The following is a 19101-nucleotide window of genomic DNA, read 5'->3' as shown; positions in this document are numbered from 1 at the left end:
TAAATGATTTATTAAATAAGATGGACTTAATTGATATTTATTGGACATGCCATCCAAAACTACAGAATACACTTTCTTCTCAAGTGCTCATTGAACATTGTCCAGGATAGATCATATTTTTGGATCTCGAATCAAGCCTTGGTAAATTTAATAAAACTGAAATTGCATCAAGCATCTTTTGCAACCACAACGCTATGAGATTAGAAATAAGCTACAGGGGAAAAATGTAAAAAACACAAACACATGGAGGCTAAACCATACACTACTAAATAACCAAGAGATCACTGAAGAAATCAAAGAGGAAATCAAAAAATACCTAGAGACGTATGACAACGAAAATACAATGATCCAAAACCTATGGGATGCAGCGAAAGCAATTCTAAGAGGGAAGTTTATAGCAATACAATCCTACCTCAAGAAACAAGAAACATCCCAAATAAACAACCTAACCTCACACCTAAAGCAATTAGAGAAAGAAGAACAAAAAAAAACCAAAAGATAGCAGAAGGAAAGAAATCATAATGATCAGATTAGAAATAAATGAAAAAGAAATGAAGGAAATGATAGCAAAGATCAATAAAATTAAAAGCTGGTTCTTTGAGAAGATAAACATAATTGATAAACCATTAGTCAGACTCATCACGAAAAAAAGGGAGAAGACTCAAATCAATAGAATTAGAAATGAAAAAGGAGAAGTAACAACCGACACCGCAGAAATACAAAGGATGATGAGAGATTACTACAAGCAATTATATGCCAATAAAATGGAAAACCACGAAGAAATGGACAAATTCTTAGAAAAGCACAACCTTCCAAGACTGAACCAGGAAGAAATAGAAAGTATAAACAGACCAATCACAAGCACTGAAATTGAGACTGTGATTAACAATCTTCCAGCAAACAAAAGCCCAGGACCAGACGGCTTCACAAACGAATTCTAACAAACATTTAGAGAAGAGTTAACACCTATCTTTCTCAAACTCTTCCAAAATATAGTAGAGGGAGAAACACTCCCAAACTCATTCTGTGAGGCCAGCATCATCCTGATTCCAAAACCAGACAAAGATGTCACAAAGAAAGAAAACTACAGGCCATTATCACTGATGAACATACATGCAAAAATCCTCAACAAAATACTAGCAAACAGAATCCAACAGCAGATTAAAAGGATCATACACCATGATCAAGTGGGGTTTATCCCAGGAATGCAAGGATTCTTGAATATGCAAATCAATGTGATAAACCATATTAACAAACTGAGGAGAAAAACCATATGATCATCTCAATGCATGCAGGAAAAGCTTTTGACAAAATTCAACACCCATTTATGATAAAAACCCTGCAGAAAGTAGGCATAGAGGGAACTTACCTCAACATAATAAAGGCCATATATGAAAAACCCACAGCCAACATTGTTCTCAATGGTGAAAAACTAAAACCATTTCCTCTTAGATCAAGAAAAAGACAAAGTTATCCACTCTCATCACTATTATTCAACATAGTTTTGGAAGTTTTAGCCACATCAGAGAAGAAAAAGAAATAAAAGGAATCCAAATCAGAAAAGAAGAAGTAAAGCTGTCACTGTTTGCAGATGACATGATACTATACATAGAGAGTCCTAAAGATGCTACCAGAAAATTACTAGAGCTAATCAATGAATTCGGTAAAGTAGTAGGATACAAAATTAATGCACAGAAACCTCTTGCATTCCCATACACTAATGATGAAAAAACTGAAAGAGAAATTAAGGAAACACTCCCATTAACCATTGCAACAAAAAGAATAAAATACCTAGGAATAAACCTGCCTAAGGAGGCAAAAGACCTGTATGCAGAAAAGTATAAGACACTGATGAAAGAAATTAAAGATGATACAAACAGATGGAGAGATATACCATGTCCTTGGAATGGAAGAATCAATATTGTGAAAATGACTCTACTGCCCAAAGCAATCTACATATTCAATGCAATCCCTATCAAACTACCACTGGCATTTTTCACAGAACTAGAACAAAAAAATTCACAATTTGTATGGAAACACAAAAGACCCCAAATAGCCAAAGCAACCGTGAGAAAGAAAAACAGAGCTGCAGGAATCAGGCTCCCTGACTTCAGACTATACTACAAAGCTACAGTAATGAAGACAGTATGGTACTGGCACAAAATCAGAAATATTGATCAATGGAACAGGATAGAAAGCCCAGAGATAAACCCACACACATATGTCAACTTCTCTTTGATAAAGGAGGAAAGAATATACAATGGAGAAAAGACAGCCCCTTCAATAAGTGGTGCTGGGAAAACTGAACAGATACATGGAAAAGAATGAAATTAGAACACTCCCTAACACCATACACAAAAATAAACTCAAAATGGATTACAGACCTAAATGTAAGGCCAGACACTATCAAACTCTTAGAGGAAAACATAGGCAGAACACTCTATGACATAAATCACAGCAAGATCCTTTTTGACCCACCCCCTAGAGAATGGAAATAAAAACAAAAATAAACAAATGGGACCTAATGAAACTTAAAAGCTTTTGCACAGCAAAGGAAACCATAAAGAAGATGAAAAGACAGCCCTCAGAATGGGAGAACATATTTGCAAATGAAGCAACAGACAAAGGATTAATCTCCAAAATTTACAAGGAGCTCATGCAGCTCAACAACACAAAAAACAAACAACCCAATCTAAAAATGGGCAGAAGACTTAAATAAACATTTCTCCAAAGAAGATATACAGATTGCCAACAAACATATGAAAGAATGCTCAACATTATTAATCATTAGAGAAATGCAAATCAAAACTACAATGAGGTATCACATCTCACCAGTCAGAATGCCATCATCAAAAAATCTACAAACAATAAATGCTGGAGAGGGGGTGGAGAAAAGGGAACCCTCTTGCACTGCTGGTGGGAATGTAAATTGATACAGCCACTATGGAGCACAGTATGGAGGTTCCTTAAAAAACTAAAAATAGAACTACCATATGACCCAACAATCATACTACTGGGAATATACCCTGAGAAAACCATAATTCAAAGAGTCATGTACAACAATGTTCACTGCAGCACTATTTACAATAGCCAGGACATGGAAGCAACCTAAGTGTCCATCGACAGATGAATAGATAAAGAAGATGTGGCACATATATACAATGGACTATTACTCAGCCATAGAAAGGAATGAAATTGAGTTATTTGTAGGGAGGTGGATGGACCTAGAGTCTGTCATACAGAGTGAAGTAGGTCAGAAAGAGGAAAACAAATACCGTATGCTAACACACATATATGGAATCTAAAAAAAAAAAAGGTTCTGAAGAACCTAGGGCAGGACAGGAATAAAGATGTAGACGTAGAGAATGTACTTGACACAGGGAGGGGGAAGGGTAAACTGGGACGAAGTGAGAGAGTACCATAGACATATATACACTACCAAATGTAAAATAGCTAGCTAGTGGGAAGCAGCCGCATAGCACAGGGAGATCAGCTCGGTGCTCTGTGACCACCTGGAGGAGTGGGATAGGGAGGGTGGGAGGGAGACGCAAGAGGGAGGGGATATGGGGATATATGTATATGTATAGCTGATTCACTTTGTTATAGAGCAGCAACTCAGACAACAATATAAAGCAATTATACTCCAATAAAGATGTTAAAAAAAAAAAAAAACAGTGCTAGAGATAAAGGAAAATAGGGAGAAAAGTTAAAGGACTTTAGTACTGAAGACTTTACCTATTATTAACATGGCTGCACATGGATGTTCTATGTAGATCTGCTTCCTAAAGCAAGGGAAATCTAGATATGTATGTACATTTCTGGTGGTATAATTTATACTGAAAATAATTTTCTAGAAGAGAAAAAATCTATAATGATCAAGAAAAAAATGATTCTCATACAAAATATATTATATTATAATATAATTAAAATGTACAGTTCACACTTATTGTCTGAATCTAAATGAGTGGTTACCAAATTGTGGTTAGTCCTTAAACCAGCAGCATCAACATCACCTAGGAACTTGTTACAGATTAGTAGGCCCATCCCAGATCTCCTAACTGGCCCTACAATCCATGTTTTAATAAGAATGTGATGAGATTCTGATCTAAACTATACTGTAGAGAGTGAAGAAATTACAGTATACAAAAGCTACAACTTGGGCAGGCTATAGAGATATAGGAAGAAGTAAGGATAAATATGGAGGTTGATTGCAGTCTGCACTCCAGATCTTAGAGAAAATCTCAAACTTTTTTTTTTTTTGAGGGTTATGGATTATCTAATCTAATACTCTAATTTAGCAGGGCCTGAGTGTGGAGGAGAATCTGGGTAGAATCTCTGTCTAGAAGGCAGGTATTTATTTGTCTGGAGCTTCCCCAAAGGTCCCTCAGGAATGGGAAGCCCAGAAGGAGAAGGAACAAACCTGGAGGCAGCAGAACAGGAGCAGAATCCCTGCTCCTCCATTTAAAGGACTGAAAAACCACAGATAGGATCACTGAACCTGAAGAAACCAGCATTCGGAAGTACCAGAGGGCTACTTCCTTAATTCTCCTGCACTTACAACACACACCTGTCAGCTTCTGCTCATTTCTTAAGACACTCAGACGGTCTAAGGGGCACCTATTTCACTTGTCATTTTCATTCTACTTCAGTGAGAAAGACAATGAAAGAAAGGGAAATAAACATTCCCAAGATGGAAGCAGAAGTACCAAGTGCCCACCCCTAAAATGAGTAGACGTGACGCCATAGACACTTCCTCCACGTACTCCCTACACCTTTGAAACCATTCTTCTATCTGCCAGGTGGACAACGGCAAGTGATAGTGATTCAGTAACTATAGCGCATCTTAAATAACGAGTTATCACAACAATAATAAGAGCAACAACTACCACCACTAGTTATTGCCATTGCACTCATTTATGGAAACCCCCCGAGGTAAGCACTGCTGTCCTCGTTTTAATGAGGCTGACTCCCTCCCTTGTCCTAAAGAGTCTTATGAAGGCCAGGCCTAAAAGCCAGGACCATTTGGCTGAAAAGGCCCATGTTTTTCCACTTTGCTACGTTGCCGCAGCCCCTGGAAAGTTGGTATAAAAAATTCTGTAAACAAACTATGAAATAGGTAGCTTGTCTCCAGTGCCACTGCTTCTTCAGAAGCTCATGCTCACTCCATCCTCTCTGTCAAAATCTGCACTCAGGAATAGATCTGACAAACTCATTGACACTAGGCAAATTTAATTTCAAAACTAGAACTGTTTGGCTTGGAATGAGATTATTTGTGAAGAGTATCATTCTAAAAACTGGTGCCAACAGCAATTTAATTATGAGAACTATCATTTGTAAAAAATGATCAGTTAAAAAATATTTCCCTTGACATCACCAGCATTTGAATTAATATCTAAATGAACAACTCTGCAGGGCATCTTAAATACTTAACAGCAGAGGGAGGAAGGTGTTTAAAAATCATGTCAGACTCTGCAATTTCAATTATATTCGGGTCTCCTAATGTATCAGGAAACCCTTTTAAGCCTATGATGCTTACAGAAGCAACTGATAAGCTATTTAAAACTACAGCGCTTCTTAGAAAATTACCACCTCAGTGAACTAAACAGTAACTTATTGATGTTTGCAACAGTGCCTCATTTACTTCTTGGATAGATTCACTTAGCCAGGTAATCTTGTTTCTTACTACAAAATAAAGACAAAAATATATGATCAACCTACAAAACCTTTGCAAGAAATATCTGCAACAACATTTTACATTACTGAGTTCCCATAGGGAATCTATTATTTATGCCCAACTATCATGTTGTGGTGAATATTTAAGCTAAGAATCAGTAATTGGAATTAAATCATTCATCTCTTCCAAATATTAGAGTTCTCGATTTTCTGATCCCTGCACAGCTACCAATATAGCACAGTAGTACTGCATGGATGAAGACCTCTTAAAAACTTATTTGTGAGTGATGGTATCCAAAATAAGGAACTTACTATAAAAGATATATATTTTAATTAAATGATACTTATTTAAAAGGGGACATTTTAATCAATATGATACAATGGTTATAATTTTATCTCTAGCTTTATATTTCAAGAGATAACTTATATGCAACATACTATTAAAATGGCCTTAATTTTCCACATCTGCTGTGCAACCCTGGATCAATCTGTTAGCCCCAAGGACTCTGGTCCCATAACTCAGCTTAGACATCCATTCACTCTTGGGGAGGTCAGCTTTCCATTTCCACATGTAATAATAAGTAATGGCTTCTAGGTGACTCAATGAAAACTAAATAAGAAAGCCACTGCCTTGCTTCTTGGTTTTATTCTTCTTCTCATAACCTGATCTGCTCACAAGTGGGTTAATCTAATGAATCCATTGCACAATGTCTCTTTTTTTCCCCCAAACCTTTCTCTGTGAGGGAGTTCAGGCAAACTACAAAATGACAAACTGTGAGTATCTCATGACACTGTCCTTGGCCTCTTGCTCTTTCTTATCTGTTTATCTCTTATCTGTATCTTTCCCCAGGACTGTGTTTCCCTAAATTAAGAATGTCTCTACAAATGGTGAAATGAAAATGCCTTTCACACTCCTCGCCTGGCCATAAAGCACCTCTGAGGTCCACCAAATGAGTGACATACCACCCCAAATCATCTTTAACACAGCAACAGCTGGCCTGACTTGCACTACTAGCCCTGTTCACATGTACATTTGGAACATAGTAGAGACCATTTAGCTCACCAGTTGGGTAATGTATGATGATCTCCTTTTCTCAATATCAGTATCATTAAGTGGCTATTCTAATTCATTAAAATAACTTAACCTGGAATGTTTGGTTACTTAATGGCTGCAATGGCATCTGGACATAACTTGGAATAAACAAATAATAGTTATCATATTAACAACACTGTTGTACTAGTTCAATCACCTATTTTTTGGCAACTATTTCTCTTTGATGCAATTCATTTAATTTTAAACATTCATTGAGTGGCCACCATTTTCCAGGCACTCAGGGTACAGAGGTTACCCACCTTGTTGTCCACCCTTTATGGCATCCACACCCTAGTTAGGGAGAAAGCCGTGTGAAAAACCAATAATTAAGGTACAATCCATTAGGTGCAATTATGGTTCAGGGCTATAGAAGCTGAAAAGTGGCTGAGGTCAACTGCTTGGCAGGGCTAGACCACTTCCCATCAATGGGAAATCATCTAAAAATTATCACCTGAAACATGTGAATTTTAATCATCAAAAGACTCCCTAAGTAAATGTACTATTCTTTGGTAGTATTATTGTTATTACCCCCTAATCAAACCACTAAAAGCTACAGTCACCCTCTATAAGATGTTATTATTTCATTCACATTTAATACTTGAAGGACCTAATCAAATAGGGATCTATTTACAGACCTCCTTCCTGACCTAAGTAAAGCTTTTTATTTTTTTAATTTGTTTCCATGTTCTCTACCACCCTGTAAAGATTGAGATAAGCCACTACATGGATATAATCCAACCTAAACCTCTTCCCCTTAAGGACATTTTAAGGTCTCCTACTGTAGGCAGCCCGGTAGTAAATAGTATAAGTTAGGCACATGCATTTAGAAATGATTCTATTATCAAGGCAGACAATTTCTTCACCCTACACCAATGCAACATTTCGTAATCAAAAGCATTTGGATTCCACCTGATTTCTATCATTAAATCTCTAAAGCACAAGGAAGAGTCCAAAGGGTGTAATGTGACTCTCATATTAAGTCCTCACAATCTTTGAGATAGCAAATAAAGATTAGCAAAATTGTCTCTGTATAGTTTTGTATATACTATAAATGTGTAAATGAGTAAAATGAGTGAAAAGAGATGCAGGCAGCTTGACAAAGTATCTAACTAATCGCAAAACAATCCACTTGGCTTTGTTTAATAGCAAAACAATTCACTTGGCTGTGCCACAAACTCTGGCCTGGACGAGACACTCAAATTCTTTTAATCTCCTATGTGACAAATGAATTTTTGTATTTTGAGGAGGAAAAATAGAGCTGAACTAGATGCTCTCTAGAGTTTCTTTGGGCTCAAACGTTATGAAAGCTCCTGGAAAATGTCTTTTAGACATTTTCTCTATCTTTTCATCCCAGGTTGTGAAATGAAATCCCACTGTCAAATCATTTCCAGACATCTGGAAAATTTAATCCATTGCCAGTGTAAGATACCAAGGCAGTTAACAATTAAGCTGTTATTAGTGAATCATGTGTTCTAGGAGGCCACTTGCTGGGCTCTATTATTTTAGTGTCACAACCATGACCTGTAAGTAATACAGGCATTTGAGAAACTCATTAACTTTTAGAAACCTGAGGTACAGTTTACTGTATCAGACAAATCTACTAGAGAAATCGCAATAGGAACACACGTGTTCCTACGCATATAAAGCCTCACTAGTGTGAGGAATATATGAAAGGATAAGACACATCATTCTTCAAAATACTCCCTATTGAAGAACTTTGTAAATGGCACACTGAAGTGAAAAAGGCCATTCACACTTATAACCTAACAGATTTTCCATGATAATAATATACTTATCTGGTCCACATACATAACACACGCACATGCCAGATGTGTATGTATCTGAGTGTGACACCTAACTGTCACAGCTAAAGCAATAATTGTAAATAAAGAGCACATTTTCAAAAGAATCATTACAAAAAGCCCAAAGAGGAAAAAAGAACAGGAGAGCCCACAAAGTAGGTCAAGCCAGTGTCAAACTAGAAATCATGGCAAATCAGAAAACATTTTGGGTAATAACCTTATATGAGGCTCGAAAAACCACACAAAAGATGCTTTTAAAGTAAAACAAGGTACGGTAGCCCCCGCTTTATCCACAGAGTATACGTTCCAAGACCTCCAGTGGGTGCTTGAAATCTTGAATAGTACTGAACACTATACATACCATGTTCTTTCCTATACATCCATACTTATGATGAAGTTTAACTTCATAAATTAGGCACAGTAGATTAACAATAACTAATATAAAATAGATCATAATATACTGTAATAGAAATTATGTGAATGTGGTCTCTCTCTCTCAATATCTTATTGTGCTCTACTCACCCTTCTTGTGATGACACGAGATGATAAAATGCCTACTACGTGATCAGATCAAGTGAGGTGAATGACGTAGGCACTGTGACATAGAGTTAGGCTACTGTTGACCTTCTGATGATACATCAGAAGGAGGATCATCTGCTCCAAGCGATGCTGGATCATGGAGCCATTACGATGGCAATGGCTGGATGTCAGGAGCAGACCATGTGGATGGCTGGGTATTCTGGGCAGGACAGAGCTAGGCTATGTGAGATTTCATCAAGCTTCGCTACTCAAAATGATGTGCAATTTAAAACTTATGAATTGCTTATTTATGGAATTTTAATATTTTCAGACCGTGGGTGACCGAGGATGACTGAAGCTGCAGATAAGGGGGGACTACCATAGTGAAACTAACAGGCATAAGGACCCATGCTATTTGACTAAGCATACAATAGTATTCTGTACTTATATAATTCAAGGTGCTGCAACTCAAGAAAAATGTACAGGGATGGAAGGAAAAAAAAAAGGCAATCGGAAGATTCCTTATCATTGGTTCCTTCTTCAACCTGAAGAAGGGAGATAGCATTCGAACAAAAACCCAAAGGAGCAAGCAGAAGGGCAGTACCCTGGTTGGGAAAAGATGATGATTTGAGGGAGTACGGCTGATCTGCCTGACATTATGAATGGCTCAGTTAAAGTAGAGACAGACTTGCTTCCAGGTCTCTTGGAAGCTGCTTCTGAAGTTTGATTTTAGTTACCTTTAGGAAAGGGATAATGCATCACACAGTGACTCTGGCAGAGACTATCTGGGATTCAAAGTGGTCTTAAGTAAATTCACAAATGGCTGAGACATGCTGAGACTAACCCCTATCCTTCACAGCTGGCGTCAGAGAGAAGGCCTGAGCTCACTCCCACAGCCTCTACCAGCGGCATCTAGGGTTTATGGGCCAAAGATCTGGCAAGTTCTATTTCTTCATGTTACATGAAATATATCAAAGTATTATTTATTAAATATGCTTCTAATGGAGGTGTTAAAGAAGTCTACAGGCTGTATATTCCAATCCCCTTATTTCTCCAGGAGAAAATTCTGCCTAGTGATTATGCTTACCTGATACCTATAGGAGAAAAACTAGATTTACTCTTCATCAAGGCCCTGGCAGATTTTTTCTTAAATGTAGTGACCAGAGTTAGGGATGAACAATTTAACAGGTGTTGTGAGTGGCTACTTTAAGAATTTTAAGAGTAGAAATGGTTGCAATAGCAAAAATCATAGAACAGGCCCTACACTTCTGGTAAATGCCATTAGATGTTGAGATTAAATCCAGAGTCAACCTGAGGTTAGAAAATCCCCTACAACAACCGATACGTAATATGCCTCCTGTCAGTTTGAGATACCTAATAAAAAAACAAACTAGGGTGGAGAACAGAACACAAGGGTATGTGCTGACAGCTCAGCCAGCAAAAAGAATTCAGGTTTGACTCAGAGTAGAAGGGTTTTGTTAAGACATAATTAATTCCATCTTTGAAATGAAATCACAATGGGGCATGATTTCTTTAAACAGTTATATCTGCTTACTAACTTAAAATTAGTTAGCTTCCTAGGCTAATGGAAGTTACTACCTCATTTTCAATGTTGGACATAAACTTTCTAGCGGTCAGGACTGCTGAAAGAAGAACCACTGTTCATGTCATCCTACTTATTTGAGTTCACGGGACCTAACCTAGATGCAGACAACTGTGTTTGTGCTTACTGGGTGAGACAGAAGGATCTCTGTGTTTAATTAAAAGCAAAATCACTGACACTCATTAAAACGAACTATCTAACTACATTCTCTGTTATACTACAGTTATAACTTAATCAAAAATCTACTTTCCAGGGGCTTCCCTGGTGGCGCAGTGGTTGAGAGTCTGCCTGCCGATGCAGGGGACACGGGTTCGTGCCCCGGTCTGGGAAGATCCCACATGCCGCGGAGCAGCTGGGCCCGTGAGACATGGCCGCTGGGCCTGCGTGTCCGGAGCCTGTGCTCTGCAACGGGAGAGGCCACAACAGTGAGAGGCCCGCGTACCGCAAAAAAAAAAAAAAAAAAAAAATCTACTTTCCAGTCTACTGACCATATGGCAGAGTGGCCTCTCGGGGTTACCGAAATGCTCCTCTGATGTAGGAATGCATTCCAGGGGAGTGAGGCACCCACAGATAAAGGGACCTTGGGAGGCTCTGTGTCTTAACCACTTTTTAGAATAGCGTTTGTTACCCAACAATGCCCAACTCTATCTCTTCAAAACTCAAAGCCGACAAATTGACATTTATATTTAGAAAAGATTCCCAAGGAGCTCAGCAAACCTTACTTCTGGTAGTGGGCTGGCCGGTCTGGTGAGGATGCCTCCTACATAAACAACATTAGGCAGAGTGGGTCTCGGAAACTCCAGCGCTACATCTGTACACAGCATCCACAGGCTGGACCCATGGACCAAGTCATACATGGACTTCTCCGGCAACAGGTTGTACTTCTGCATTATCCTCTCATATTTGGGAAGAACCAGAAAGCTGACCCCTAATCTGGAAATGAGGTAAACGCCGGTGTTTTTCATCCTTTGCAGCAGGTTCATGTGGTCTGTGAGGAGTGAGTTAAACTCCGGGACGTAAGCTAATGGGGCAGGAGCACCCACTTCAGCAGGATACCAAAGGCCAGTTGAAAATACAGCATATTTAACCCCTAAAAGATGAGCTATCACAAATCCACACATGTCATTAGGGTCCACCAGCAGCAGGTCAAACTTTTCCTTTTTTAGACCCTGAATCAGGGCATGGTTGCCAACCATCATATCACAGTTCTTGGAATAGTGATCCAGTATGTCAAACAGTTCGATTGCTGTCAATCTCCCAGAGAAAATATTCCGCATTTTGGACTGCAGGAAAGCATCCGAGGTGGTACTGTTAAAGATCCCTGGGTAGCGCTGGAGGCTGTAATGATTAGATGGCGTGATGTCTCTGCCTTCAGAGAGGAGGAACACCGTGTGGTGCCCACTCTCGTGCAAGGCAGAGGCTAGTGTCTTGAAAATGTACATATGGCTTTCGAACATAATTGGCGGCACGATGATGATTTTGGCGGCCTTCACTATCCCAACAGCACTCCACAGGAGCATGAAATACAGAGTGTAAGACTTCATAGCTGAAATGACAACCAGAAAACTACTGAAAACAGAATGCAACCCTTACCATTCAAAACAACCAAAAAGACACTTTTTCAAAGTATTTGATGATCCAGTACTTTGCCTAAAGATCACTTTTAAAAATTATCCCAATGTTTGTTCTAGTTGCCTCTTTATTTTTGAAAGGTATTTTTCAAAGTATAGAATTGACAGCAAAACTGGCGTAAACTGAAATACATTTAATTTAAATATATATATTTAAAATGTGTCCGTTTTGGAACACACAATTGCATCAATAATGGAGAACTAATTTTTTTTTAATTTGAAATGAAACCTATAAGATTGAATGACAAAAGATCTCTCTTTGAATAATAGCTATGAGGTATCTATGAAACATTTGTTTATCTTTTAATTGAACATCAATGTTAATCCCAGGAAGAAGAGCCAAGACTTCTTATTTCCAGGTATATCAGCATGTATGTCTCTTTTTAAATCATTTTATCACAGCAGTAACATTCCCAGTTATGACAAAAGCATACCTAAGAAAGATTATGTTTTAGAAAATAATTATTTCAAGTAGTAATTCGATAGAAAATACATTTTTCCACAGGAAAAAATGACCTTGAATGTGACTTTCTCCTTTATCTAAATACTCTTAAGTATCCTGGCAGACTCTGTTTATGTAATTTACATCAATTTGCTGATTCATTTCAGGGCATTATCTAGAAGAGAAACTTTTAATAGGAAAGTTCAAGAAAGTTAACTGGATCTCAGTAAATGTTTGTGAAAGAAGTGACTGATGAGTGACTATGTCCTTGACTACACTTCCTGTGTTGTACCTGTAACTCAGGTGCAAAGGGCAAGTCAGATGATGGCTGTATCCTTGATGGCTAATGCTTCTTCTATGCTTTTGTGTTAATACAGTATATACAATAGTTAGATTCATCCTCTATCATTTTTTAGAAATATTACGTATGGGGGCCATAGAGTGTGCAAACTCCCCCTACCTATCCAAAATAATTTTTTCTTAGACTCTAAATTAGCCTCCAAATAGGGAAAGATCTGAACAATAGTCACCCATGAGAATTGGACACTTTTACTTCAAGGAACAACTCAAAATAGATTTATATGCAATCACCAAATCACTATCTATTTTTACTCATTATCATATATTAATCATCCTACTTGTACAAATTCCCACCACGTAAATGCAGTTTAAACAACTATACCTTCTCAACATTCAAACACTGCAAGCAACCTAAAAAAAAAAAAAAGAAGAAGAAATCAATAGCAGGCAATGATAGATTCTTCCAATACCAAGATTAAACTATAAATATTTCCAGGTGCTTTTTCCCTCTCTCATTACAAGGAAATATTCAAACCATTTCTAAATGATACTACATCATTAAGAGTAAACAGAAGTAATATGCTTTATAAACATATAAAAGTCTATGCTAAATGTTGCTTGAATTAACGTGAGGGCTTTAAAGAAATAAATTTGGAGAAAACACTGTTTATGTAGCAATAAAGTAAGTTTATTCTATAATTACAAGGTCACTGAAGGAAGAAAATTAAGTAACCAATCTTGGAGAAAACTTTCCAGGTCTTGATTCTCCTGTGTTGTCTCTCCAACATGTCTCTCTGGTGTAGCCTCCTTCCCATGCCAAGAAGGAAAAATTAGGAATTTTAAGTAGACATGTTATTAATTTTAGGAGTGAGATTTATATAGAAACAGCTATTACAGCAGAACTGTCCGCTGCTGTGATTAATAGTGCCTGTTACTACACGCATGTCCAAGAAGACACACAGGGTGATGGACCAATGGTAGGCAACTGCTCTGCTGACTGTGTTTTGCATTTAGCTGAGCAGACTCAGTTCCTTCAGCGGCAGTTAAAACTATTACTTTATCATAAATCACTAAGAAACAAAACAAAAATAGTAGGGAAACAAATCCTCTTACCATGTTTCTTATTTTTTTTCCTTTTTCATTTTATTTTAGTACCTACTGCAAAGTAAAAAGAAATCGTACACAATGATGATTTAATGCACAATTGCTTATATTCTAGAACAGCAGTATCTAATAGAACGATCTGTGATGATGAAAATGTTCTATCTCCTTACTGTCCAATATGGTAGCCTCTAGGGAGCAGCTAAAATGTGATTAGTGTGACCGAGGAACTGATTTTAAATTACTACTAGTGGCTACTGTACCAAAATAAGGTTAGAAAAAGTACATAGATTCTGTACATAAAAATTCTAAAAGTAACTATTCAGAAATACCAATATTCATGTGATAAAATATCTTCTACAAATAATGTCTACTAGGTCTGCATATGTCTTCATGAAAAAAGACTGATCACCAACAAAGAAGCATCATTTGCACAAGCGTGTTATTTGCTGTTCAAATACAAAGTTCATTATGAAGGATGACAACAGGACTTTAATCGCAGAACTATCTCTTTCATGGATAACAGAATGACTAACGCAACTACCAACAAATGGTGAGAGTCTTGCTAGTCCAGAAGTATCAGAATGTGTCTACTGATAAGCTGGACTTCATTAATATTAAAATTTCTCCTCTGAGAAAGATAAGGTCAAGAGAATGAGAAGATAAGCAATAGACTGGGAGAAATATTTTCAAAAGACATATTTGAAAAAAGAACTGTTATCCAAGATACGGAAGGAAGGAACTCTTAAAACTCAACAATAAGAAAACAAGCAACCTGACTTAAAAAGGGGCCAAAGACCTTAATAGACACCTCACCAAAGAAAATACAGATGGCAAATAAACATAAGAGATGTTCCATATCATATGTCGTTAGGAAAATGCAAATGAAAACAATAATGAGAAACCACTACACATCTATTAAAATGGCCAAAATCCACTGACAACACCAAATACTGGAGAGGATATGGAGCAACAGGAACTTTCATACGTTGCTGGTGGGGATGCAAAACAGTCTTTGGAAGACAAATTGGCAGTTTCTTACAAAACTAAACATACTCTTACCATATGATCCAGCAGTTGTGCTCCTTGGTATTTACACAAAGGAGATGAAAACAGATGTCTGCACAAAAACCTACACAGGAACGTTTATAACAGCTTTATTTACAATTGCCAGAACTTGGGAGTAACCAAGTACACCATCTTAGGTTAAGTGAATAAATAAACTGTGGTTCACCTATATAATGGAATATTATTCAACACTAAAAAGAAATAAGCTATCAAGCCATGAAAAGGCAGGGAGGAAATTAAAATGTATATTTATTAAATGAAAGAAGCTAATCTGAAAAGGCTACATACTGTATGATTCCAATTACATAACCTTCTGGCAAAGGCAAATCTCTGTGGAGATTTAGGCAATCTCTAAAGAGATTGGTGGTTGCCAAGGGCTGCAAGGGAGGGAGGGATGAACACGTGGAGCACAGAGGGTTTTTAGGGTAGTGAAACTGTTCTGTAAGATGTTACAATGGTGGATACATGTCATTATACATTTACCCAAACCCACAGACTATACAACACCAAGAATGAACCCTGTAAAGTATGGACTTCGGGAGATAACGATGGGGCAACATTCACTGATCAAAACAAATGTACCTGTGGTGCAAGATGTTGATAGCGGAGGGAGGTGTGCATGTGCAAGGGGAGGGAGGATATGGAAACTCTATGTATTTTCTGCTCAATTTTGCTGTGAACTTAGAACTGCTCTAAAAAGTAAAGTTTACTGGTTTAAGAAAAAATTTTAAAGCAACCTAACCTAAAAAAAATAATGAAAAGAAAATAAACTAGATGATAAAAAAAGGATGTGGATGTATTAAACGCACTATAAACAAAATTAAATGAAAACTGATATCCTAGAAAAACAGCCTGCGATATACATAATAGACATTTAACTTCTATAAGCATTTTCATGAAGCCATTATTTAGGGCAGGAGAAGACTGTTACTAATTGCAAACATTTAGAGATGTGTTAGATTCCCAACAATTGGAGACTGGTTAAATAAACTGTCGTTCATGCATACAATGCAGCCCCAAAACAACCCTGTAAAAGAACATTTAATGGCACGGAAAGATGTTCAAGATTAGGTTACTAAACATGCTTATAGTATGTAGCACTCTGTAAAAGATGTATATGTATATATACATAGGAATGCTAAACACCAAAGGGCAGTGGTGTTTTCTGGATAGTATGAATTATAAGGGATTTTAATTTACTTTTTCTACGTTGGACACATGTTACTCTTCTCTTAAAAATAATGATAAGTATTTTTTAAAAATAATATGTGATGAAAAAGATCTCATTCACAGTAACAATAAAGTTCATAAAATACCTTTAAAATTAATTTAAAAGGATATATATTTTTTGGCTATACTAAGTATGGCAAGCCTTTCCCTGAAGGTATACATGGAAATAATACTAAGTGTATAGAAATACTATATTATTTTAATGGAATACGATATTCTAAAAAAGCCAATCCTTCCCATATTATAAATGGACTGAATAAACTCCTCTCAAAATTCCACTGGATGGCTTTGTTTTGTTTGGAATTTGACCAAACTATAGCCATGTTTCTTGGTTAGAACAGGCAAGGAGAGAGAATACACTTTTGAAAAAGAAACAGTAATGACTTGGAACAGAAAGGTAAATATTAAAATACATTTTGTAATTAAAACACTCTATGTATATGTGTGGTGCATATATACAATGGAATACTAGTCAGCCATAAAAAAGAATGAAATAGTGCCATTTGCAGAAACACGGATGCAACTAGAGATCATCACACTAAGTGAAGTAAATCAAAAAGAGAAAGACAAATACCATATGATATCACTTATATGTGGAATCTAAAATATGACACAAATGAACCTATTTATAAAACAGAAACAAATTCACAGACGTAGAGAACAGACTTGCAGCTGCCAAGGAGGGGAACTGGGAGAGGGATGGAGTGGGAGGTTGGAGTTAGCAGATGTCAGCTATTATATATGGAATGGATAAACAACAAGGACTTACTGTATAGCACAGAGAACTATATTCAATATTCTGAGATAAACCATAATGGAAAAGAATATGAAAAAGGATGTGCATATATATATATATATAGAAAGAGAGAGAACTAAATCACTTTGCTGTACAGAAGAAATTAACACATTGTAAATCAACTATACTTCAATAAAAAAATATAATAAAAACACTACGGAACTAGCCCAAGAATCCTAATTCAAATCAATGGATCAAAGTAGGTAGCCTGTAAGAATTTCTTGAATATGAACATAATATGAGATGAAGGAAGTACCACAAGTAAACGAAGAAAGAACAACTCACTCAATATGAAGTGTTAAAAACTGGCTTTATATTTGCAAAACAAAATCACTAAATTTTTTACCTTAGAGTTTCCCCAAAGTAAATCAGACAGAATAATGTCAAAAATTTTTTTTCTAATAAAGCTGTTAAGAGTGTTGAGCTTTAAATGATCTCTGGAAAGAGAAAGATAATTCTGAGCATAAAGCAAAGGAAAAAAATCACTATTATTCGATTCTATTACATAATCATTAAATATTTTTAGAATGTTTAAAACATCTGGTGCAAAGGTTTCCAGTCCAGGAGGGCTGACCGAACCCAAGTGTTTCTACTCCTTTCCTCCCAAAGCTCCTTTGGAATTATAGTAAAGAATATAAAAGGGAATAAATACCTAATACCCCTGAGAATTGACAGAGGAGGTGAGGTATGGGCAAAACTACGGTCATCAGTGGAATGGAGTTGTGACACCGTTTGTGTCAAAAATTTGACAAATAGCTTACTGAGAGAAAAGAATGCAGGGAGTCATGGCCCAGAACACACAGAGGGAAAGGCTGCAGCAGGGATGAAAACTGCTTCCAGAATGGCTGAGAGCTTGAGAGGACACTGGAAGAGCAAGAGCAGGGGGGACGAGCAAAAAATGAAGGAGAGGGACTTCCCTGGTGGCACAGTGGTTAAGAATCTGCCTGCTAACGCAGGGGACACAGGTTCGAGCCCTGGTCTGGGAAGATCCCACATGCCGCGGAGCAACTAGGCCCGTGAGCCACAGCTACTGAGCCTGCGTCTGGAGCCTGTGCTCCGCAACAAGAGAGGCCACGACAGTGAGAGGCCCGCGCACCGCGATGAAGAGTGGCCCCCGCTCGCTGCAACCAGAGAAAGCCCTCGCGCAGAAATGAAGACCTAACACAGCCAAAAATAGAAATTAATTAATTAATTAAAAGAAGGCTCAACATTTAAAAAAAAAAAAAGAAAGAGATGAAGGGGAGGCACTCTCTAAAGAGGAACTGATCCAGTTTCCCATCCATCACATCTCCCCTTCACTCCCACAGAGGCAAAGCAGGGGCTGCTGCATTTACCCCCAAAAGTAAAAATGAAGACCAGTTCTCTAGAAAAAGTGGATAACCTGCCTAAAGAGCAGTGAGAGCCGATAACTCGGGCTAAAACCTTCCTAATGTTGGCGTATGGGAGGTGGCAGATGACTCCTTGTCTGTGCGCCCAACAGGTGGCACTGGGCACGCCACCCCTCCACATGCAGTCTGAACTCAACCTCCCAGTTAGTCCAAGGAGCTTAAAACTTGCTGAATGATTGAACAAATGAACAAACGAGATTTCTTCTTTCATGAAATCAGCAAGGATGTCATTTTTAATGATAAGGCTCAGTCCTTGCAAAGGCATAGCACAGTCTTACGCAGTTGGTGAAAACGTAAATCGGCACGAGTGTTCTGCAAAACAACTGGCACATTATTTTACATTTATGAAGCTATCCCAAATCAGAATTACCAACATGTATGTATGAAGACATTCCCTGCATTCACTTCCGACAGCAAACAGGCAGAAACTACTAAGAATCCAGCAGTAAAGGATT

General features: G+C 37.5%; 1 protein-coding gene across 1 annotated transcript in view; it reads right to left on the bottom strand.

The window, feature by feature from the left end:
• Window positions 1-19101, bottom strand: part of UGT8 (UDP glycosyltransferase 8) — an 87384-nt gene that overhangs the window by 48954 nt on the left and 19329 nt on the right. Inside the window, exons 2-3 of the mRNA XM_060088690.1 lie at window positions 13446-13474; window positions 11413-12236 (exon numbers count right to left, since the gene is read on the bottom strand). Of these exons, the coding sequence (XP_059944673.1) occupies window positions 11413-12234 (822 nt within the window). The 5' untranslated portion in view covers window positions 12235-12236; window positions 13446-13474. The remainder of the gene's footprint in view (window positions 1-11412; window positions 12237-13445; window positions 13475-19101) is intronic.

The sequence above is a fragment of the Mesoplodon densirostris genome, chromosome 1, assembly GCF_025265405.1.
Source record: "Mesoplodon densirostris isolate mMesDen1 chromosome 1, mMesDen1 primary haplotype, whole genome shotgun sequence".
In the NCBI taxonomy this organism is placed as follows: domain Eukaryota; kingdom Metazoa; phylum Chordata; class Mammalia; order Artiodactyla; family Ziphiidae; genus Mesoplodon; species Mesoplodon densirostris.
Note: the sequence above shows the minus strand (reverse complement) of the source record. Positions and strands in the feature narration are given on the sequence as shown.